The sequence below is a fragment of the Panthera uncia genome, chromosome E3 (assembly GCF_023721935.1).
Source record: "Panthera uncia isolate 11264 chromosome E3, Puncia_PCG_1.0, whole genome shotgun sequence".
Classification (NCBI taxonomy): Eukaryota; Metazoa; Chordata; class Mammalia; order Carnivora; family Felidae; genus Panthera; species Panthera uncia.
Genome location: NC_064815.1, coordinates 18,308,673 through 18,330,278, shown reverse-complemented (window position 1 = coordinate 18,330,278; position 21,606 = coordinate 18,308,673). Strand labels below are relative to the sequence as shown.

At 50.0% G+C, this 21,606-nt stretch overlaps 2 protein-coding genes across 6 annotated transcripts; one reads left to right on the top strand and one right to left on the bottom strand.

Annotated features, from left to right (window-relative positions):
- The first annotated feature begins 155 nt into the window (after nucleotides 1-155).
- On the top strand, nucleotides 156-13,656 carry RUSF1 (RUS family member 1). Of its 5 annotated transcripts, XM_049638714.1 has the most exons (13): nucleotides 156-604; nucleotides 823-937; nucleotides 4,758-4,803; nucleotides 6,435-6,467; nucleotides 6,559-6,664; nucleotides 9,140-9,241; nucleotides 11,187-11,257; nucleotides 11,337-11,521; nucleotides 11,609-11,666; nucleotides 12,033-12,103; nucleotides 12,738-12,881; nucleotides 12,989-13,066; nucleotides 13,557-13,656. In XM_049638714.1, exons 1-13 carry the CDS (start codon nucleotides 305-307, stop codon nucleotides 13,652-13,654), a joined length of 1,407 nt encoding a protein of 468 aa, XP_049494671.1. In that variant the 5' UTR covers nucleotides 156-304; the 3' UTR covers nucleotides 13,655-13,656. The 5 variants fall into 5 exon arrangements, with proteins under 5 accessions (XP_049494671.1, XP_049494673.1, XP_049494672.1 ...); XM_049638716.1 differs by lacking the exon at nucleotides 12,738-12,881; XM_049638715.1 differs by lacking the exon at nucleotides 12,989-13,066.
- A 306-nt stretch (nucleotides 13,657-13,962) lies between these two features.
- SLC5A2 (solute carrier family 5 member 2) lies at nucleotides 13,963-20,425 on the bottom strand. Its single transcript, XM_049638727.1, has 14 exons — nucleotides 19,762-20,425; nucleotides 19,146-19,217; nucleotides 18,965-19,069; nucleotides 17,964-18,128; nucleotides 17,557-17,662; nucleotides 17,234-17,314; nucleotides 16,852-17,081; nucleotides 16,398-16,533; nucleotides 16,043-16,150; nucleotides 15,777-15,927; nucleotides 15,486-15,654; nucleotides 15,192-15,407; nucleotides 14,275-14,404; nucleotides 13,963-14,189 (listed from the first exon to the last, which is right to left on the bottom strand). The coding sequence occupies exons 1-14, from the start codon at nucleotides 19,885-19,887 to the stop codon at nucleotides 13,963-13,965; spliced, it is 2,022 nt and encodes a 673-aa protein (XP_049494684.1). The 5' UTR covers nucleotides 19,888-20,425.
- Between the last annotated feature and the right edge of the window lie 1,181 nt (nucleotides 20,426-21,606).

Below are 21,606 nucleotides of genomic sequence, written 5' to 3'. Positions count from 1 at the left end.
CTTCTCCCCAAAACTGATAGTTGCGGGTTACAGGAAAGCAGGTATCTGCAGGACTTCGCAGGCTAAACCGTTCCCACTGTTCGGGCGGCCCAGCTACAAAAGGGCGGGGACCAGCCCTGGGGTGTCCTCAGAGAAGCCAGGAGGTAAGAGAGGAAATGTTGGTTCCCAGGCTGCACAAAGGAGGACGCAAATGCCCGCGACCTTTTGGTGAGGAAAGATTGCACCTCTACAGCCGCCGTAGCCAAGCCGGAAATGTAGTCCTGCCACGTTTCCTGTCTAGCGGGCCTGAAGGAAGAGCTGCGAGATGGCTGACGCCACGAATCTTAATCGCCCACTGTGCTGTGAACAGTTCGGTTCCGGGGCGGCGCGGGGCTGTTTCGCCGCCGCCGACGGGAGTCTGCAGTGGGAAGCTTGGGGGTGGCGCTGGTGGGATTTCTCCGGGGCCTTTACAGTGAAACCCCAAAGACTGGCTGGCGGCGCAGGGGGTGCTCTCGGCACTGCTTCACCACCTCTCTCCAGCCTCATAGCCGTGTTCCTGCCTCAGGGCTTCCCCGATAGCGTCAGCCCGGACTATCTGCCCTACCAGTTATGGGATTCCGTGCAGGTCAGCCCGGCCGACTGGGGTCGGGGGGAGCCTATATCCACGGGTGAGGGAGGCAATGCGGGCCACCTCTGTCTCCCCATTTAGAGATTGGAGACTGAGGCCGAGAGCGGGACTGTGACAAGTTCCAGTTCACACATCTGGAAGAGCTGATGATAAATAGAATTTAGGCCATCGTGCTCCTGCGCACACTCCTCACCCCACCTTTTTTTCTTCTCCAGGCCTTTGCTTCCAGCCTCTCAGGCTCCCTCGCCACCCACGCAGTCTTGCTGGGCATAGGGGTGGGGAACGCAAAAGCTTCTGTTTCAGCTGCCACTGCCACCTGGTTGGTGAAAGGTGAGCTGGGCCCCTGGGGCCTCGCCTGTCACTGCTGTCAGCCTTGCCACCTCTCTGGCCTCTTTTTGCCCTGACTGGGAAGCCCAGCCCCTCCCTTCCCCATCCCAGTGGTCTTGCCTCTAGTACTGGGCTGTGATGTGTATATTTCCGGACTCGTGCCTGATTGGATCTGGGAGCCAACTCTCCCCAGTTCCTAGAACAGTGCCTTGTGCCCTGTTAAAAAACAAAATTCAGCTGGGTTAATTATAAATATTTTTATTGCTTTATTCAACGATAATTAGTCGCCCACCACCAGAATGCTCTCATCCTGAGCACCAGCTTTGCAGCCACACTCAGTTCCCTATACATATTGTTCAGAGTCCCTAAATCACCTGGAGCTTGAATCGCTAAATTAATCGTTCCCCTCCTTTACCCCTAGTCTTTGTGTAGAGCTGCATAAGACTATGGTTATTGAATAAAACCAACAGCTTCCAGAAGTGTGGGAAATTTGTTCTAGAAAAAAAGCAATTTTGTAATAGTCCTCAGTAGGAAAGAGGAGGTTCTGGGAAGAATGAAAGGCATTTTGGAAACTCTTGGAATACTAGATGATGGTATAATTATTATAACCGTCTGTTGGATGTGTACAGCATTTTTAAAAACCACTAATGAAAAGTAAAGCATATGGTTTGGTACCATGCCACCTAGAGAGTGAAGTAGAGAAGAAAAGGATTTGTGGCTGTCTCCACTGTCTCTTGTCTTTTATTACTGTTCCCAATGGGAACTTAAATCAGACCCAAGGGAAGGCCCTTTTTCAGCATGAGCCTGGCCACATCTCTGGTGAGCCTCCATGGATCTTCTAGAGGATCAGGAAGCCCATGCTTGCATCCTTACCATTAAGACTGAGCAAAGTGGCCAAATGTGAGTCACCTCTTGAAAGAAGCCCTTTCTCTGACAGTGGAGAAGTGGTAATCTGTGGCTTGTTGTAGCTACCTCTTCTTTTAATAATAATAGTTGACACAGTGTTTATTATTTGCCAGTCATTAAGTGTACTGACTTTGCAGTAGCTCTGAGATAGGTATTGTCATTATCCCCATTTTACAGATAAACTAAGGCACGAAAAAAGTAACTTGGCTAGGGTCACAGCCAGTAACTTATAGGAGATGGATTTGAACCAGAGTGTGTGCTTAATTTGGACTTTTTCTGTTGCTCTGCTATAGGCTGGGTGTTTGGAATTCAGTAGTTGATGTTTTCATGTCACTTCTAAGTACCCTACTCTTTTTGCCAACATGTTGCCTATGTATGTCTTAAAGTTACTAAAAAAAAAAAAAAAAAAAAAATGAGATCACTTTAAGATATGCAGAAATATCCACTTCTTAAAGCCTGCTGTTGGTATCAAAACAAGCTTTCATTAAACTGAAGCACAGAGAGGTTTAGCCACTTGGCCTAAGTTAATGTAGGGCCAGGATTTGGACCCACACCAATGGACTCCTGTGTCCCACTCTTAACTACCACTGACTTTTGCCAGTGGGATTGAGAGTGGAGCCTTGTACAATTTGTAGACAGCTGATCCCTTACTGTTGCTCAAAAATTTCTAGATCATACAGCTCAACTAATTGTAACTGAGGCAAGTAGGAATTAAGTTTCCTAGTCTAGTGGACAGTGTTGACTTTGAGATAATAGGAAGGTATGTGTCATTATTACATCCTAGTGCCAACTTCCAGATTCTGACAAGGGCCCTGCAGACTGTTGATGGAAGGTAGAATACGCCCCCTTTCTACCTAGTGGCCCTTGTATGCAGGACATACACCTTATTGGGATGTGAGTGTGCAGTCAGAAGGAAGAAAAAGAGAATCTGGCCCAGTGAGCTCCCTCAACAAGTAAAAATAATCTGAGCATGTTCAGAGTCACTAAGTTGATCCAATACAAGAATCTTAAGTAGAACAATAAAAATTTTGTGGAGCATAAAATATACTTGAAAGGAAGAGGGTAAGATAAGTGATAGAGGGAGGAAGCCTGTAAAGCCACCTGGTGGGTATTATTTCCAGGGACACAAAGGGGACAGAAATGTAGGAGCAGAGCAGACCTGATGAGAAATGTGTTGTACACATGCCTCCTCTGAGGTAGCCACTGCTTAGCCCCAGCCAGTTGCAGTAGTAATGAAAGGCAGGCTCAGTATTGCCATGTCTTCAGGTTCTTCCAAAAAAGCAGGAAATGCAGATTTTCTTGTAAAATGTCCCGTTTTTATTGACTGTCTTCCTGGAGCTTCAGTTGCTTCATCTGTGAAAGGGAGTGCTCTCTTGGAAGTTCATAGGATTGTTTTGAAGGTTGAAAGAAGTAGGGATTTCAGGTGTCCACCAGAGTGTTTAGTGGTGTTCCTCAAGCCCAGGGTTGGATAAAGCTGTCTACGTAGAAGGCCTCACTGCCGAAGGATAGATGTTGTGGCAAGAGGTGAGTATGTCTTTTCCAGTGGAGAATGGGGAAGGCTATCTTATGGTCCCCACCTTTATATATTGTAGGAGACTTCCAACCCTCCTCACAGCTTAGTTTCTCTTCTCCTTGCATTTGCCACTTAAGGGTCCATGCCTTCAATTCCAAACAAGGTAAGAGTCCTCTGTCCACTGTATGAGGCCTTCCCAATTGTTTGGTTCTCAAACAGTCCTTTGTGATCCCCCTCCTGAACTTACTGAGTGCTACTCTCAGTATAAAGGGTGTGAATCAGGGGTTGGCAAACGCTGTAAAGGATGCAATGATAAATATTTTACACATTGTAAGCTCTATAGTTTCAGTCACAGCAAATAATTCTGCTACATGTCACAAAAACAGCCATAGACGGTCTGTAAATGAGTGGTCACACCTATGTTCCAATAAAACTTTATTTATAAAACAGGGAGTAGAAGACTACAGACCACAGTTAACTGATCCTTGGTCTAAATCATTGTTTTTCATACTGATTGTTTTCCTTTTACACTGGATTTTGAGTCCAGAACCATGACCTTCTGAGTCACTGGTATTCCCCTTACCTCACATAGTGTCTGGCAGAAAGTAAGTAGCCAGTAAGCATTTATTGTTCAAATGAAGGTCTGGCTGATTCTAGAGACTTCTCTGACTCTCTTTAGCCTGAGGAAGCCTCTCCCTCTACCCCATGCCCCCAGCTCTTTGTCATCAACCTGCAGTTCAAGTCCCGTTTTAAAAATTTATACTCTAATGAGTATCAATTAAAATTTAAATTAAAACTCACCTGTGAACCTATTGCCCAGCCTAAGAACTAGAATATCAACAAAAACCTCTCAACTTTCCACACAAGATTTCTTGCTTTTCCTTTTTTTTTTTAATAGGTGTTCCATATAGATATATATACCAAAATACTGTATTGCTTAGTTTTAAAGCCTTATGAGAAGTGTATTTTGTTCTATGTAGTCTTCATGGCTTACTTTTTCATTCAAGATTATATTACTAGGATTCCTCCATTTTGATATGAGTGGTAGATTTTCCCTGCTGTCTACTGTGCCACTGAGGGAATGTACTAGAATCTATCTGTGTATTCTGCTGTCAGTGAGCATTTGTGTTATTCCCAGTTTTTTGCCGTTTATGCAAAGAAAGTTTCTGGTCCGTGTCTTGGCATGCATGGGTGCATAGTTCTCTTGGGTACATACTGAGGAACTACTAAGTCTAGACACTTCTGACCCCATCATACAGCTCTGTCTATCCAATATTTATTGTACCAAACTGAGCTCCTAGAGCAGTGACCCAAGGTGAATCATCTGTTTCAGTGCCAGGGTCTGCCAGGCTCAACAGCCCCCAAGGCTCTCCCTTGTTCCTTACCAGTGCTTCTCTCCCCCAGATTCAACTGGCATGTTGGGCCGCATCATCTTTGCCTGGTGGAAAGGGTGAGTTTGTCTCCTGGTCTGGCCACTCTCCCCAGGCAGGGGTCATGTCTGTCTCATCCCTGGCTGTGTTTTCAGCTCCGCCTTTCTCCTACCAGTTTCAAGGGGAGGGGAGACTTAGGAATTACTTTATCAGAGCAAAGGAGTCCTTCATGAGTATCCAGTCCCGGGGAATCACCCTACCAGTGAAGCCACAGAGCCATTGCTATGATCAGATCTGCCTTCAAGAGCACTGATATGCCACTCTGCTGCCCATTATGGAAAAATACAGCCACAAGGCTCTAAATGTCCTCTGCTTGTTGAAAGAGAAGCCTGAACAGGATAGTGCTTAATTCAAAAGGAATGATTTTACTCCAGAAGCCACTTTGGTGGCTCAGATACCTGATTGGACTTTGTTGAGCCTGGTAGGGAGTGGACTTGGGCAAGTAATCAAGATCCTTGTCCCACATCGAGTCAGACTTCCCATTTATCTAGAAGAGTTTAAGGATCTTATGCTGCCTGCTTCCTCCTCAAGCCAGTATTGGGCAACCTTAGGAGTGATTTATTATCTGCCAATAATCATAGGCAGACAATACCTACAATTTGTTCAGTGAGATAGCTTATGCAAAGTGCATACCATATTGTGGCACATAGTAAGCGCTCAGAAAACACTAGCTGCTGTTAACAGCTCCATGCCTCACAAGCTCTGTATATATCATCTCTAATCCTTAGAACAGCTTTGTAGAGAGGATTGAATATGTACATTTTACAGATGCAAAGCAGACCTAAAAAGGGAAGTCACTTACCCAAGTCGCACAGCTTATAACTAATAGCATCAAGCTGCTTTATTGGGCAGAGCCATAGACCAGGCCCACAGTTTTAGTCCTGCCTTTGCCATTTATTCCCTCAGGAGTTCCTCTTGTGTGTCCCATACCCCACCTAGGAGTGTTCCCTTTCCTTCCAGATTTCAAAGTAAGAACAGGGCTAAATTCTGAGCTGGTCTGAGGGCTGCAACATCCCCTGCCACTGGACTCTTGGAGAAGAGTGTTTGTGCACGGGCCAGGGAGTCCCTCTGCCTGGCAGAAGAGGTATCCATCTTCTCATGTGATAGAAATGTCCTAGGCCTGGATGTCAGAGCCTGCCTCTTTCTCTTGGCCTTTTTCTTTTTTTTTTTTTTTCTCTTGGATCCCGCTTTCCATGTGATCTGAGGGAAGTCATGTCCCCCTCTCTGAGCCGGAGTTACACTAAATGTAGTTGTTTACCAGTCCAAACTATGTGGACTTCTTGCTGGGTACCCTTGACCATGTGGGAAGAAGATGGGGCGGGGTGGAGGGGGGGCGGGGAGATGGAAGAGGGACCCAGGGATGACCTCTTAGAGGAGGGGAAGAGGGTGAGGAGCAACCACAAGACAAATCAGTTTTTTTCCTAGATGTATCATGTGTTAGTAAAGGGGCAACACTAAGTGACCACTGAAGGTTCTCCCAGCTAATGGTATTTCAGGCAGCAGTGATAAGGTGTTGGGATAGATGTCTGCCTGGGGTATGGATTTTGCTGAGCCTTCAGACCTTACCTCAGACTAAGGATGGCCTGCATTGCCCACAGGATGTGTTTTCTCCTTATATCCAAATTGCAAACCAACCTCTCCTCCCCAACAGGAGTAAACTGGACTGCAATGCCAAGCAATGGAGGTAAGGAGGGGCTGAGACCGAAGGGAGGGAAGTCTTCTATTGTGAAGGTCTCTTACCTCTGATCTCTAACCTCTGATCCCTTCCCCCCCAGGCTTTTTGCTGATATCCTCAACGATGTAGCTATGTTCCTCGAGATTATGGCTCCCATTTATCCAATCTTTTTCACCATTACCATCTGTACCAGCAACCTGGCCAAGGTACCCACCTCTGGGGCACCCCTATACCTGCCTTGGTGGTGATGTGTGGGCTTACTGTGGGCCCACAGGTGAGCCCAGCCTGGGCCCTGTGTTCAAAACACTTGTTGAAAAGTGGAAAAGTTCAGAGTTTTCTACTCGGACTCAACCGTATTTTCTGATACTCCAGCCAGGTAGCTTCTAGTGCCTCACATATTCTAAGACAGTGTCTGAAGTCACAGGATTGGTGAGGGAGCTCTGAGCTGAAATATAGAAAGTGTGGTCCAGTGTCAACATCTTGGGATCAGCTCCCAGGCTCTTTCATTCTTTCAGTAAAATATTTATTGAGTATGTACTGCATGTTTGGCATGGAATATAGGACCTCCCCTTTCTTTTTCTTTTTTTTTTTTTTTTTTTTTTAATTTTTATTTATTTTTGAGAGAGACAGCCCAAACAGGGGAGGGGAAGCAGACTCCAGGCTCCGCGCTGTCAGCACAGAGCCCAACCTGGGGCTTGAACTCACAAACTGCAAGATCATGACCTGAGCCAAAGTCAGACGCTTAACTGACTGAGCCACCCTGGCGCCCCAGGGCCCTCCCATATCTTCTTTGAAGAAAGCTGCACATAATTAAACAACTATTTATAGAATTATAGCTACAGGTATTCCAGATGAGAAGTGTAGGGGGCTGCAAGAGGGTTGAGCAGAAGTTCTGGCCTAGTCAAGAGATGCAGGAAGACCTTGGCCTGGGCCTGGGTCCTGAAGAATGGGTTTAAGGTAAACGGTGGATGTTTTTGAGCAGAAGGAATAGTGTGGGTCATGGTTCAGTGGCAAGACAAAACACAAAGTGAATGGTAAGGCTGGAGGGTGACATGGGGTGAATGTGAGCTCTTCCTCTGCCAAGCTGCTCACCCTTACAATTCCTTCAGGTTGGCTGCATCCAAATGAGAAAACTGGAGCATAGCAAAGTTCAGTAAGAGCTTAGCCTGTCTTCACCAAAGGTTAAGTACCTGGCACAGAGCAGTGACTCAAGAAGACATGTTAAGATCCATCTCAAAAGCGCACCTATCTGTTCACAATCACTTTAGAGCAGTGCTTCTCCATGGTGACATTTCAGATACAACAGTTCTTTGTGTGGAGTACATTTAGCCCAGGTACCAGTAACTGGCCCAGGCATGCTGCCCTGAGCACCCCTTCCAACCCCAGAACAGGAAACACCAGAGAAAACCATTGTTTGCAGCTGTGAACCAACAATTGCGAGCTCTGCCATCTGTTTCAAGTTAGGTACTATATTCTGCCCTTAGGGCCTCAGTCTCTTCATCTGTCAAATAAAGGAGTAGAATAGGGCCATGAACTTTCTCTGACCACCCCCACCCTTTCTAGAGTTCTGGTCTCCGTGACTAATACCTCTGTCCCCCAGGTACACCATCCAGAAGGCTGGTTGTCATCCATGCCTGTCTTCCTGGCCCGCTATCCCCCTCAGCTAAACCTCTATTCAGTTCTGTTATTTTTCCTTCCTAAATCTCTCTAACCCATCCACTCCACCTGTGTGTCACCTGGTGGTTCCTTATTGCTGGAAAAGCGTGGTTGCTTCCTAGGTAGTCTCCCTGCTTCCATTCTGCCCTCTTCAGTTACTTCTCAGAGCAGCCCATAATCCTTTTAAGAATGGAAATCCAGTAAGTTCACTTCCCTGACTCGTGGGTCCTAGGATAAAGACTTTAACAAGGTTTGCAAGATTCCACGTGATCAGGTCACTCCAGCCTCAATTTGTACCACATTCCTCTTTGAACATTTCTTCTGCCTGCATGACAACTTGTTTATTTATTGTCTATTGATTTGTAGATTTCATGAGAACAAGGGTTATATCTAAGTTATGTCACAGCACTAAATCTGTGTCTGGCATCTAAAAGAGATTTGATAAATAATAAGATGGATGACCGTGATCAGTGACCCTCATTGATGAGTTCTACCATCTTAGATCTCAGGGATTGAGGTCCAGGTACACTGGGAGGTCAGGACCATCATTGTGGGTTTTGAACTGGCCTGGAAGACTTGACTAGTCCTCCTCTGGGACAGGAGGAGAGGAATTTGTTATAGGCAGAATGTAAGCACAAAGTTGGAAACCAGACTGGGCCTGGGAGCTTAGCAGAGGGGTGGGTGCAGCCAAAGTAGGAGTTGCAGGCTGGGGAAGTTCTGAGCTAAGAACAGTCTGTGGGCCTCCACCTTGGGGAAAGAAATGGAGTTCCTTGGGACTGGGTCATAGGGAGATACGGCAGGCAGAGCTTTAGTTTTCTCCAGGAATAAGAGGGGAGGGGGACCTAGTGGAAGTATGGGGATGAAAACAAGACACTAAGGACAGCATTCAGAATTTTGCTGTTTGGTCACCTGGTGCCTGGTTTTCTCAAACTGGTTTGGGTCATTTACTCAGCTCAGCCATAGAGGTGCGTATGTTGCCGTAACACATGGCCATTCTGACCTTCACTCTCCCTTTCCCCACCTAGTGCATTGTGAGTGTGGCTGGTGGGGCCACTCGGGCTGCCCTGACCATGCACCAGGCCCGGAGAAACAACATGGCTGATGTGTCAGCCAAGGATAGCAGTCAGGTGAGTAGCTGGAATTGGGGTTGGGAGTTGGAGCAGGGAGGCAGGTTAGACCATTATTTGGGAATATGGAGAGATGTACCTAAGTGCTCCTGAGGGTAGATAGGGGAGACACAGGAAGAAGTCCCTGCTCTTGACTCAAATTGATGGCATGAGTTCTAGTGGCAAAAAGCCCAAGCTGATCATCTCAGCCCCTCCTTTCTCCCTGTGTGGCCAAGAGTGGGCCCTTGCCCCGACCTTCACCCTCTCTAAGCCATAGCCCCAAACTGAGAGGAGGATGTCTGGTCATGTGTCCCATATGTTAAAGCACTTGGCAAGTCAAAAAGTGCTCAGCATATGAGATGGCTGGGGTCACTGGCCAGGGGTCTCCACTTGACAGTATTGTAGGCCTTTCTGGTCCAGCCCCTCATCAGACCAGAGCACCCTCAAGTAGAGGTGGGGACACCCCTAAGGCTGAATTCAACAGGTATTGGATCCCCCCAAACCCCTGTGCTAAGTGCTTATGTGCATTGCACTGTTTAATTCTCACAAACCCCATGAGGCAGATACTATTATTATCTCTGTTTTACAGAAGAGGATGAGGCCCAGGTTAGTAGTGTGACACAGTTTTCTTTGACAGTGAAGCAATTTAGAAATCTCTGTTCTGTCCAGTACTACTTTCTGTTCTTCTCTTAAATTGTTTTGTTCAGTTTCTAAATAGAAAAATTTTAAATTTAAAACTAACTCCTTTCAATAATATTAACACAACTAAAAATATTAACACGAGCTAATATTTATTAAGCACTAACCATGTGCCAAGTATGTCATTTATATGAACTCATTAAATCCTTACAGTGGCCTCATACAGGAGGTACTCATTGGCTTCTAAAGAGGAAATAAGTCAGAGGTTCAGTGACCCTGGGTACCTTTGGGCACATCCCTTCTCTCAGGAAATGGTTGAACCAATTCTTCCCTGCTGTCTCTTCCATAGGTTGTTAGGAAGAGAGAAATAAGTATAACCTGTGTCCTGCACTTCAGGATCTCCCAGCTTCATGTCTGCTGTCTCTCACCTCTCTTTCTAACCCCCAGCTCTCCCCATGTCCCCAAACTGTATTTTCCAAGTCCCAGGGCTTCCTCAGTCTGCAGAGGCAGGAACACATCTCAGGGGCAACTCAGGACATGTGCTCAGCCCTGTAGCAGGCCCCTGCTTTCTGCTGATGTTGCTTTATTGCCACTTGATGTGGCCACTGGAAATGACTGTTCCCACCTGATGGAGAAGAGGTCTTCCTGCTCCTGTGCAACCAAGGTCTCATCTCTTATTTACCATGACAACCACTGCCTTATTTCCACAGCCTGCCCCCTTGCCAGGAGACCTGGGTAAGAAGAGCTCTCCCAGCTTCAAGACCAGCTCTCCCTTGGACCCCACTAGTCAGGGCCACCAAACCAGACTCTTCCTCCCTCATGATGACTTAAGGGCAGATGTTTGTCACCCTTGGGTGAGCTCAGACTATCTCAAGCCAGCAGAGGGTTCTAATAACATTGATTCTCAAGAGAAGAGGTTTGGATCTTGAGCCTTCCTGGATGGTTCCTTGACCCTTTTGCAGATGTGCCTCCCAGTTTTTGCATACCAAGGGTCTGAGGGGGATCAATCTTTTTAAGCCACCAAATAAAAGTACTTCCCTATTCTGTGGACATTCAGTTGCCTGAGTGTAGGACTACTCTGGTGACTCTTGCAAAACAAAGAAGACATGTTCCAAGGATATTGTATGTACCTGGACAGAGAAGCATCTCGTATCTTAAATGACAACCCACTCAACAAAAACATTAAAAACTTACTAAGGCACCCTCATCAGTGTAGGGAGCCCTGGGATGTTCTGGAGCAGGGAGGAATGTGATGAAAGGCACTCAAGGATATGCAGCCTGGCCTGGAAGGAAGACCTCTAATTTCCAACCCCTCTGCCTTTTATAGGAGACACTGGTAAACCTGGCAGGGCTCCTGGTCAGCCTCTTGATGCTTCCCCTCGTGTCAGATTGCCCTGGGTAAGCCGGGATCAAGGGCAGGGAAGAGGTGCCCAGCTGGGTCTCTGTCCCTGTTGACCACCTCACTCTCTCACCCCAGCTTCAGCCTTGGTTGTTTCTTCTTCCTCACTGCCCTTCACATCTACGCCAATTACCGGGCAGTCCGAGCCCTTGTCATAGAGACCTTGAATGAAGGCCGACTCCGGCTGGTCCTGAAGCACTTCCTTCAGAGGGGAGAGGTACTTGGCCCCACTTCAGCTAATCAGATGGAGCCACTGTGGACAGGTGATCCACCCCCTTAGTCTCAAGTACTGTCTCCCAGTCTCTCCCCCTGTCTGGGCATCCTGACTCCTGACATCCAGCTTCCCACAGGTTTTTGGCCGTCTCAGTCTCTATCCCTGGGGGTCCCCCTACACCGCTTGACCTCCAGGTAAGTGGCTCAGTGTCTCCCACCCATCAGTACTGCCCTCCCATCCTCCCCGCACATGCTCTTTATTACAGTTACACTCTGGCCTCCCCTGATAGGGCCTCACCTCTCTATTCTAGTTTCTTTATTTCTACTGAGCAGACTTGGGGTCAGCATGGATGCTTGAGGGGAGCAGGGTTGTAACAGCAAATACAAGGGATATATTTGTTAGATGCAGGAAGAAAAAGATAGATATGGGGTACGTGGGTAACGGCTGAGAGATGGGAAGTAGGTGAAGGACAGATGAGGTAAGGACAGTTCAGTTGACTGGATGGTTACTCCTGCTTTTCTTTCTCCTCCTCCCACCCTTCACTCTCTTCTTTCCCTCAGTGTTTTTGACCTGCAACAGCTGGTTGAGGGACACCAAGAGCCCTACCTCCTTCACTGGGACCTGTCACAAAGTAAGTGTGCCGTGCTCTTCCAGAATTAGATTCACCCTTCTGAGGTCAACTTCTCATTCCACCAGCTCCAGAGCCTCAAGCCCTGAACAGTTTAGAGGCTGCCTGGTATCCTGGAGGGAGCTCTAGACTAAAACTTGGTGAATTCAAACTATAGCTGCAAGCCTCAATGAAATGCACTTTGTCCCTGTGTACTTGCTTTACTTGCCTGTGTGTTTTTATGAGAAAGGCAATTAAGTAAAGCACTTTGTAGATTGCAACATACTCAAATAAGATTATGACCTTTGGTTACCCCTGGAGAACTATTCTCTCCCATCCGGAGTCACCTGTTGAGGAAACAAGTATTGGAGTTTACTGGTCTGCTGGTTGTGTGCTAAAAGATGCTTCTTCTTGTTGGACATGCAAGATAAACCCACCTCGTGAGCTGCTATAAAGTTGTATTTGGAAATTGGGCATTTCAGTTTGGCCAGACATTGGGAACAACAGGAGAGAAGTTGGAAGAGAAAAGGGTGAAAGATAGCCTCCATCCATGCAGGCCAAGGCCTCAGGGCAGACAAGGATAAAACAAGGTGGTTAGTTTGAGAATGTTTTGGGAGGTGGCCCTTCCCTAGCACCAGTCTGTCTTGGGTTTCTCCAGACCAGGTGCAAGTTGTTTTGAGCCAGATGGCAGGCCCTGAAACCATCCTAAGGGCCGCTACACACGGGCTGGTGCTTGAAGCCCTGCAGGGAGATGGGCCCCTCCCAAGAGGGCTGGAGGAACTGAGGAACCAAGTACGGGCAGGTAAGCACCTCACAGTGTAGACTGTTGATGGCTCAAAGAGGCATAGAGAGAGGAAGGACTCTTCCACTTGGGGACCTGAGAACTTCTGGGTCTGCACCCCCCTCCAGGTCCTGAGAAAGACAACTGGGTCATCGTCAGGGACACACACCAAGTGTTGGACAAGCTATTCCCAAAGTTCTTGAAAGGTAACACTTGTAAGCCCCATGGCTCCTTGGCTTCTGAGGCCTCCTCCCCAGAGGCTCTGCCTAACGCTATCCCCACCCTCTAGCTTTGAGGTGGAGGACCTGGATTCTCTCTGCGATCTTAAGTCTGGACCTCATTTCCCCATCAATAGGGTAGGGAGGTAGAATGGTCCCAGAGGCTGTGTCATGTTAGCAATTTGTATAATCCCAATTGGCATTGAAGAACTGGGGGGAGGCTCACAAATGATGATCTTTCATTTAGCACCTACTCCATTCCAGCATTTTTCCATATACTAACTCAGTGACTTCATGCTGCAGCCAGATGAGGTTTTAGCCCCGTTTTGTGTCAGAAACTACCCCGCAGAGGCTGGTAGAGCCTGGGCAGTGCACAGAGCATGTACCTGGCTTGTGCCACTCCTTACCACTCTCCCCTGGGTCAGCCTGGAGTCTTCTCTCCAGCAGTCCCAGCAGCACCCTTATGACCTCTCCCTAGGACTGCAGGATGCAGGCTGGAAGACTGAGAAGCACCAGCTAGAGGTGGATGAGTGGAGAGCCACATGGCTTCTGTCTCCAGAAAAGAAGGTCTTGTGAGGTGGAGGCCCACCCAGGTCTCAGGACAGGAGCCTGAAGCAAGCACACTTTGGCCACAGCACAATGTGGGAACAGCAGCTTTATTTTTGCTTAGGAGAACTGCTGTGGCAGTTTGGCCAAGGCCTCATGGGCTATGACTGCCAGTCAGGTAGACTGGGCCCCTGGCAGTGGAGAGAAAGGGAACCAGGGCCTTCCCCCTCCCTCTCCCTGCTCTACTCCCTTCTCACCACTGCAGGCTCCCCACTCCCATTCATTGTGAAGCTGAGCCCTGCCCTGGCAGTGGCTCATGGTGTCCAACACGGTTGGCCTCAGGCATAAAAGCCCCAGAGGAATGTGGCCACGGCCATCATTAGCAGGGCATTGAAGTTGACCACACGGGCCCAACTCGAGTCCTCACTGATGTCCTCCAGCCGCCTGGCTGCTGCAGCCACTTCCTCCTGGGTAGGGGCTGGGGGACTACCTGCCCCACTCCTGCTCATTCCACAGAACCAGAGCAGGCACCGGCGGAACAGGCCCGGTGTTGGGGACTGGGGCTCTAGGGAAAATTGACACCCTACAGTTAATTTGAGGAAACCTGGCTCCCCTAGTCCTTAGCCCCGCCTCCTGAAGCAGTGCCTTACCCTCCATCTCCACTGCATGTTCAGGACACCCATTCTGTACAGGGGGTGAAGTTGAACCTTCTAGCTCATCAGCATCCAGGTCCTCCCGCTGCTCCTTGCTGTGCCGTAGACTGAAAACCAGGCGGTGGAGCTGGGGAAGGGAGTGGGGACCAAGTGAAAGTGCTGTTCCCCCACCCCAGACCCTGAAGTCTCTTGTCCACCTGGTACCCCCTTAGCACCCTCTGTCCAGCCTATATACTTAATCCAGACTCCGTTCACTCAAACCCAACTTTCCATGGCTGCCCTTTGCCCTCATACTAAACCTAGGCCTTTCAACTGTGTGTTTAAAGTTCTTGGCCCTGCTCACCCCCTGCTTCATCAACCCAGGTCCCTCTCTACATTCAAATTGTAGTACTTTAGACCCTGGTCTTCTAGTCCTGCTAACAGTGTACCTTCCTGTGGATATTTGTCCACATAGTTTCCTCCTGTTGCCTTTCCCCCCTTCTCTACCAGCCTATCCTTCTGCCCAGCTCTTTTGTCCTGGCCCCCAATCAACCCTACCCTGGGACATCTGCCCTGCAACAGCATAAGACCAAACTCTTTGTGGGCCTTCAAAATGGTACTCTGCCCCTCTCAGCCACCAGTCAGATCCTGTGTTTTGAGTTCCACAGGCCATGCCAGGGACTTTGTGGGACAGTCTTCAAGCCACCTCCCCCCAGACCACCTCAAATAAATGTCATTTAAATAAAACATTGTTCTTGCTTTACAAATGCAACTTCCAACTGGACTCCCAGCCTACCCTTAATGAACCCTCAGCATAGAAATTCAGGTCTTCCCCACTGGGCATTCCTGGAAGTGGACTGGCAGACTAGGGGTAGAGAAGGCTACACTCACACACATGGTGCATGTTTGGTACCCATCCAGAAACTGGCACTTACATGCTTGCGTGGGATAGGTGCTGTGCAAAGTGATACTACAAGGATGAGGAGGCCAGAGCAGACGAAGAGCACAATGGCAAAGTAGAGGTAGTGCACACGGCAGAAGAGTGCTGGGCACGTGGAGGGTCGTACACAGCTGCCCGAGCCAAAGGAGAACTCGGGAATAAGGCGTGCCAGACCCATAAACAGGCCCCCAATCAGTCCCCAGAAGGCACCCTGCCAGGGGAGAGAATGTCAGCCTCTTCCAGGTGTCCCCAATTCTGACCCAAGCTCACAACCTACACATAGGCTCACCTTCTCATTGACACGGGGCACAAAGAGCGCCAGCACAAAGACAGCAGACACAGGTGGCGCCAGGTAGCTGGACACTGCCTGGATGTAATCAAAGAGCTGCCCTCCCTGCGCTGCCTGCACCACGGGTAGCCAGGCCACTGACACAGCCACAATAAACACCACCCAGAGCCTGCAGTGGGTGGCCATCAGATTACACCCAGGACCCCCATCTCCCCCAATCCTCCGAGTGTTCTCTGCCCCCACCCCAAGGCTGATTTGTGGGGCAGGACCTGGGGGAAACCCAGGCCGCACCGTCCTACTAGCAGCAGCTCACGGTCCCCTGCGTGGGGCCGCAGGCGCATGTAGATATCCATGGTGAAAAGTGTGCTGCTGCTGTTAAAGATGGAGGCCAGTGAGGACATGAGCGCAGCCAGCATGACCGCCAGCATGAGTCCACGCAAACCTGCGGGCCAATTGTAACTGTGAGTCCAGGGCCACCAACGTGTCCCCAGGAGGGTGCGGGCTTGGCAAGGGGTCACTCCTCCCAGTGGCAATCTCCGCAGTGCGACTGCCCTCACCATTGGGCATGAGTTTCACGACCAGCCGCGGGTAGGCAATGTTGGAGCAGCCCACCTCGGTACCGCACACACGCTTACACACCTCGGGCACCACACACGCCACCTCATCTGCAGGCAAGAGAGCGTGACATGGCTAGAACGGGACCTTGTCTGGGAACTCGGATCCCTGAAGTGGGGATGGGAGATCCTAGTGGAAGAGAGATGGGACCCCCTCGTGGGAGGTGGGACTGGGTGACTGGATTCCCAAATCAAAGGACGGTAACAGAAATGGGAAACAGGCACTTGAATGCATGCAACAAGAAAGGGGCTGGATGGGGCACAGGACACTTGATGGGGGTGGGGTTGCAGACGTTACCTGGATAAAGAATGCGGCTGATCATGCCCGGCATGACCATGAGGAACATGGGCATCAGCTTCAAGTAGCCGCACAGTATGCAGCCCGCCTTGATGTGAGTCAGGTTCTTCCCGGCCAGACAGCGCTGCACAATGACCTGGGGCAAGGTCCGTTCAACAATCTGTGACCAGTCCTGGATTCCCTGCCCCTCAGGCTTTGCCTTAACTGGTTGCCCTAATTCAGGCCTGCCTCTGGCTCAGCAATTCACTTGCTGGCAATTCGCTTTCACTTACAGACCCAAATTCTTTGGATCCCAGTGGCACTGGTTTAACTCCATCCTGGCCAAGTTCCCGACCCCTCAGACCACGCAGCGGGGCTCCCACAGATGTGTTCTGGCTCCACCCATCTCAGCCCTGCTCACAGCGGTTCTGGTTCTGCCCAGGCCTAGCTCCCGGCTAAAGCCCTGACCCCGCACCTGGTCGCTGCACCAGTACCAGCCTGAGACGATGGTAAGACCCAGGAGCAGTGCAGGCCACGGCAAGTCCCCTGTCACAGCGTCCCGGAGCAGGTGGTAGGAGTCGGGCCGGGGTCGATAGCAGGAACTCGAGATGTTGCCCACAGCCGGATCCTCAGAAACCGTCAGCGACGTCATTGCCCCCAAGTATTTGTCGAAAAGCCCCGAATACCCGCCCACCTCGTGGAAGGCTGTGAGGGCAAGGCTGTCAGGGGACCTGGGGCCCACGCCAAGGCCCTCCCTAGGACCCACATGCTGGAGACATGCGCTGCCTCTGCTCCCAGGTGGAGAACTCTGCAACTTGCAACCTCCGTGCCCCTCCCCCACTGGTTGAGCTCCGTACCGTAACCCATGAGGACGAAGGCCCCGCCAAGAATGACGAAAGTCTGCAGAGTATCCGTGTACATCAGCGCTGCCAGCCCTCCTGTAAAGGGTCTGTGTTAGTGGAGACAGCCCAAATAGGCTGCCCCGCGTACATATGGTGTCTTTGTGCAAATTTGAAAACTGTGCCCCTTCCTGGAGAGCAAATTTCAAAGAAAGGGCCCATTCTTCAAGCTCATGTACCCGGGCATCAGGAGGCAGGGCTTAGTGAGCCGAATGTGCTTTAGTGACGCTCCCAGCACATCTCCCCAGCCCATTCCTTCCCTAAGCCCCTGCCACAGCAACCTGTCACAGTGTAGATCATGGTGATGCCCAGAAGGGCAATGACGGAGGCATAGATGTTCCAGCCCAGAGCCTGTTGAATGAATACTGCCCCGGAGAACATGTCCACCTTGGGGGAAGGAGTGATTGCACAGGTCAGGACCCAGGAACCAGGGCAAGGGATCCAGGTCTATCTCCTTTCCAGACCATGACCCTACGTGGCCACGCTTCAGAGGTTCTCTCATTTTTCGAAGGTCTGGCCTCCCAGGTCCCACCTATTGTGGCCCCAGCCCCAAAGCCTACTCCTTCCAGACCCTACCTCCATCATGGTTCTTACAGCGATTTTTCCTTGGTCCCGCCCCTTCCAGGGCTTTCTAGAGACCTCCACTCCGTGAATCCCGCCCTTCCAGGGCCCCTCCATGAGTGCGCACCGAAATCTTGGTGAAGATGTACAGAAAAAGCGAGAGCACTGACAGGTAGAGGCGAATACGATGGCCTCCGAAGCGCTTGCGCAGGTACTGTGGCATGGTAATAACACCCGCAGTCAGGTACACGGGCGCGAAGAGCCAGCCGAGCAATAGCACCACGAACAGCGCCTGCGGGCACAGCATGACAGCTGAGAATGACTGAGATCCTTCCTTGAGTTAGCCCTCCCCTTAGAGTCTAAGAGACCTCTTCCTGAATGTGCTACACCAAGGAAAGGTCCAAATGGGGGCTCAGAGGATACAACTGCAGAGGATGTCCCTGGGCCCTGGACATTAAGGGACAGGGTCTTGACACCTTCTTGGGCCTTTAACTAGAGCCCTGCCAATCCTCCCAGGCCAGTTCTTCCTAAGATGGGTCCTATCCCCCCACCCCCCAGCACATGAATCCAACCATAGACTCCTCAGCCTGATCTCAGCCTCTGCCAGGAAGGGCGACTTCCCCTCTTCTCTTCACCCACGCAAACTTTCTGTCCCTCAAGACTCTGCTTAGAGGCCTCCTCCTCCAGGAAGCCCTGGTCTCCCCAACCCTCAAAGACAAGCCTCAGTCCCAGAGTTTTGTCTCCTTCCCACTTCTGCAGGGGGCTTTAATTTGGTCCAGAGATCCTCACAGGCCACAGATTCAAGAGAGTATCAGAATAAGGACTTCACTATCTTTAAGGCTCTTCACCCTACTTCAGAGAGGAGTAACTCAAGGCCACAGAGGGTAGTAGCTGGTCGAGGCTTAGACAGCAAGTCAGGAGCAAGACCTACCCCTGCCCTGAAAGTGGTCATCTCCAACGTTCCCCTGCCTCCAAGCAAGATGTGCGACCCTCACTCAAAGCCCAACCACACCCCACTACTGGGAAGTCCCACATCCAGTCTTATATCCCCCGTGCTTGGAGCAGATGTGACAGTTCCAGGGGCTCCCACTGGGGTGGAGGTTATTGGCAAAAAAGGGGGGGTCTCACATTCCACTCAAATCCAGCCACAGCCAAGCCGCTTGCAGCACCAGTCCCTGCGAGGCCCACAAAGTGGCCACTGCCGATGTTGCTGGCAAAGAGAGAGGCCCCGACCTAGATGGCCAGAGGTGGGGGTGAACTAGGTTGCTTCTCTAGGCCTCCTCCCACTCCATGGCACAGCCTCTCTCACCGGCCACCACACCATGCTTCGTCCCGCGAGGAAGTAGCCACCAACGGTGCCTCTGTTGGTTCTGCACATGGACTGAGGGACAGGAGTGGGAGGAGACTTGGGTTCAGGGCACATCTTTGGACCTCATTAGCCTTCTCAACACATTCCTCAGCCTTGTTTCAGGCTGAAGATTAACCAGTCCTGGGCTCTTTTGATGGTTCCCACCCAACCCCCTGCCCCAACCTCCTCCAAGGCACCCAGAGCAACCCAGGCCCCAACCTAGTGCCCAAACACCCACATTTAAGTGTGGCTGGATTTGACCTGACTTTTCCTGAGACCTTGAGTCATGAATAGGCTTCTGGTCAGATATGTAGACAGGGGAACAGAGACCTCATTTAGAATGCTGTCCCTGATGGAAATCCACTGACCCCTTCAAATAGCCCAATCCAAAGGTGGGAAGACAAGGAATGAGTGTTGGCTGCGCCTTCCTGAGGCTATCAAAAGACTTGCTTGCCCCTCAGCCCCAGGTGTCTCCCTCAAAGATCCAAGCATCCTGCCCCTGCTGAACATAGGGTCTGCCTGAGACTTTTCCCCCAGGCCCAGAATCCTGACCCCCAGAAGCACCCTAATTTCTCACCCACAAGCCGACACCAATGACCAGCAGGAAATAAGCAGCAATGACCAGGATGTCAGCAAGGTTGTTAATTAGGACCCTCTGGTTTCCCAGTCCTGGTGCGGAGCCTGCCTCCATGTGTTCCTCCATTCTGCCTAGGATCTGTCCCTCTAGGGACCAGCCCCTGGATTTCCCCAGGAGAGGAATTAATGGTTACCTCAGGAGCAGTGAGCCGACAACTCCCCCAGGTCTTCTCTCCCCTCCCCAGCTTCATTTAGCTGAGTCAGGTCACATCAAGGCCGAAAGCTCATCTAGTGGAGTTGGTCACTTTCAAGTTCAGGAGCACTCTTTCCTGGGCCTTAGCTCCCACCCCTGCCCCAGTGCCCCAGACTCAAAATCTCTCCTTTCATCCCCTAAAATTGCTCACCCTTCAGCCTTGATCTAGGGAGTAGGGCTGAGCCAATCTCCTGATTCTGACTAATCCAGAGGGATCACTTTCAAACCCAAATCTGACAGTGTCACTCCCCTGCTTAGAAACCCTTCCCAGTTCCCCATCATACTAGGAAGGAAGTAGGAACTCTTTAGCCTGATGTTCAAGGCCTGCCACACCCTGACTCCTGACCACCCCTCCCCTTGGTCCTCTATACCAAACCTAGAGTGAAATCATATTTCCCTCCACCTCCCTTGCCCTGCCCAGCCCATGTATTTTCACACAACCAAACTTTTGCCTAAGCTGTGCTTTCTGCTTAGAGTGCCTTCTTGCCTCCCAAATGGCTCACTCCTAACTCTCAAGTGGTAGCCTTCAGTACCCAGTCCATGTAAACTCTTCAGGAAAGACTTCTCTGACTTTTCTGATACAGTTCTGAGCACATTGTGTTGTCCTCACATGGGTCCAGGTCTGTCTTCCCAGCAGACTAGAGACTACTCACAAGCAGGAAATGATCAGATTCATCCCTAGAGTCCCATTGCTCAGCACAGGGCTGACTATAAGAAGGGAAGATGTTGATAAATATCAATATCTCTGCCTTTCTAGAAGAATTGACCAGATTTGGATGTCTGATTATGACAGTTGGGTTCATGCCTGAGATAGAGAACAGAAAACAATATTTTAGGGGGATATGAGTTATATTTAAGGAATGCTTTAGTTTAGGTCCCTTCAAAAGCAGACCCTAAGATGAGAATTTAGGGCAAGGGTTTTCCTGAGGAGGTGATCCCAGGAAGGACTATGAAGGAGTAGGGAAGTGAGACAAAGAAAAAGAAAAACCAATAAAGGGAATGATGACTAAAAGGCTACCACTGTGAACAATCCCAACGAGGACTCTTTGAGATACATGTGGAGAACACACCTCAGAACTGACCCCTCAGAGCCAGGGAGCTAGAGTATTTATCAATTCCTGTCTCTAAGTTTACAGAACCTCCCCCTCCTACTTCAGGCCTGCTGGGTGCAGGAGCACACTTGTTATCTCAGAGAGCACCCTCAGAGAGAAACTCAGGGAGCAGCTGGGGAGACTAGGTGTCTGGGAACTGTGTACATAGTGGTTCAAGTGGATATGGGCAGGGCATCCACAGTGTCTGCCTCAAGGGGTGATGAATTTGAAGTGCCTGAGAGAAATCCAGGTGCAAGTGTTGGGCATATTGGGATTATAGGCACTTAAAATCTATCTGCTGTCCTGTGGCCCACAAGACCCTTCATGATATGGTACCTATTTCCTATTTGATCTCACCTTCTACTACTCTCCCCCTTCCTCTCTCTAATCCAGCCATATGGCCTTCTTTCCTTTCTTTCAATATGCCAAACTCTTTCCTACCTCCTGGTCTTACTGTTTCCTCTCCCCTAAATGCTCTCCTTAAGCTCTTTGCCTGACTGTT

Excerpts from the sequence above, each read along its gene's own strand:
- SLC5A2 (XM_049638727.1), bottom strand. The coding sequence starts at position 19,887 with ATGGAGGAACACATGGAGGCAGGCTCCGCACCAGGACTGGGAAACCAG. Across the intron at positions 18,129-18,964 it reads TGGCTGGATTTGAGTGGAAT|GCGCTGTTCGTGGTGCTATT; the intron begins GTGAGACCCCCC and ends CTGTGCCCGCAG. Across the intron at positions 16,534-16,851 it reads GGTACTGGTGCAGCGACCAG|GTCATTGTGCAGCGCTGTCT; the intron begins GTGCGGGGTCAG and ends ACCTTGCCCCAG.
- RUSF1 (XM_049638714.1), top strand. The coding sequence starts at position 305 with ATGGCTGACGCCACGAATCTTAATCGCCCACTGTGCTGTGAACAGTTC. Across the intron at positions 6,665-9,139 it reads GTACCAGCAACCTGGCCAAG|TGCATTGTGAGTGTGGCTGG; the intron begins GTACCCACCTCT and ends TTCCCCACCTAG. Across the intron at positions 12,882-12,988 it reads GAGGAACCAAGTACGGGCAG|GTCCTGAGAAAGACAACTGG; the intron begins GTAAGCACCTCA and ends ACCCCCCTCCAG.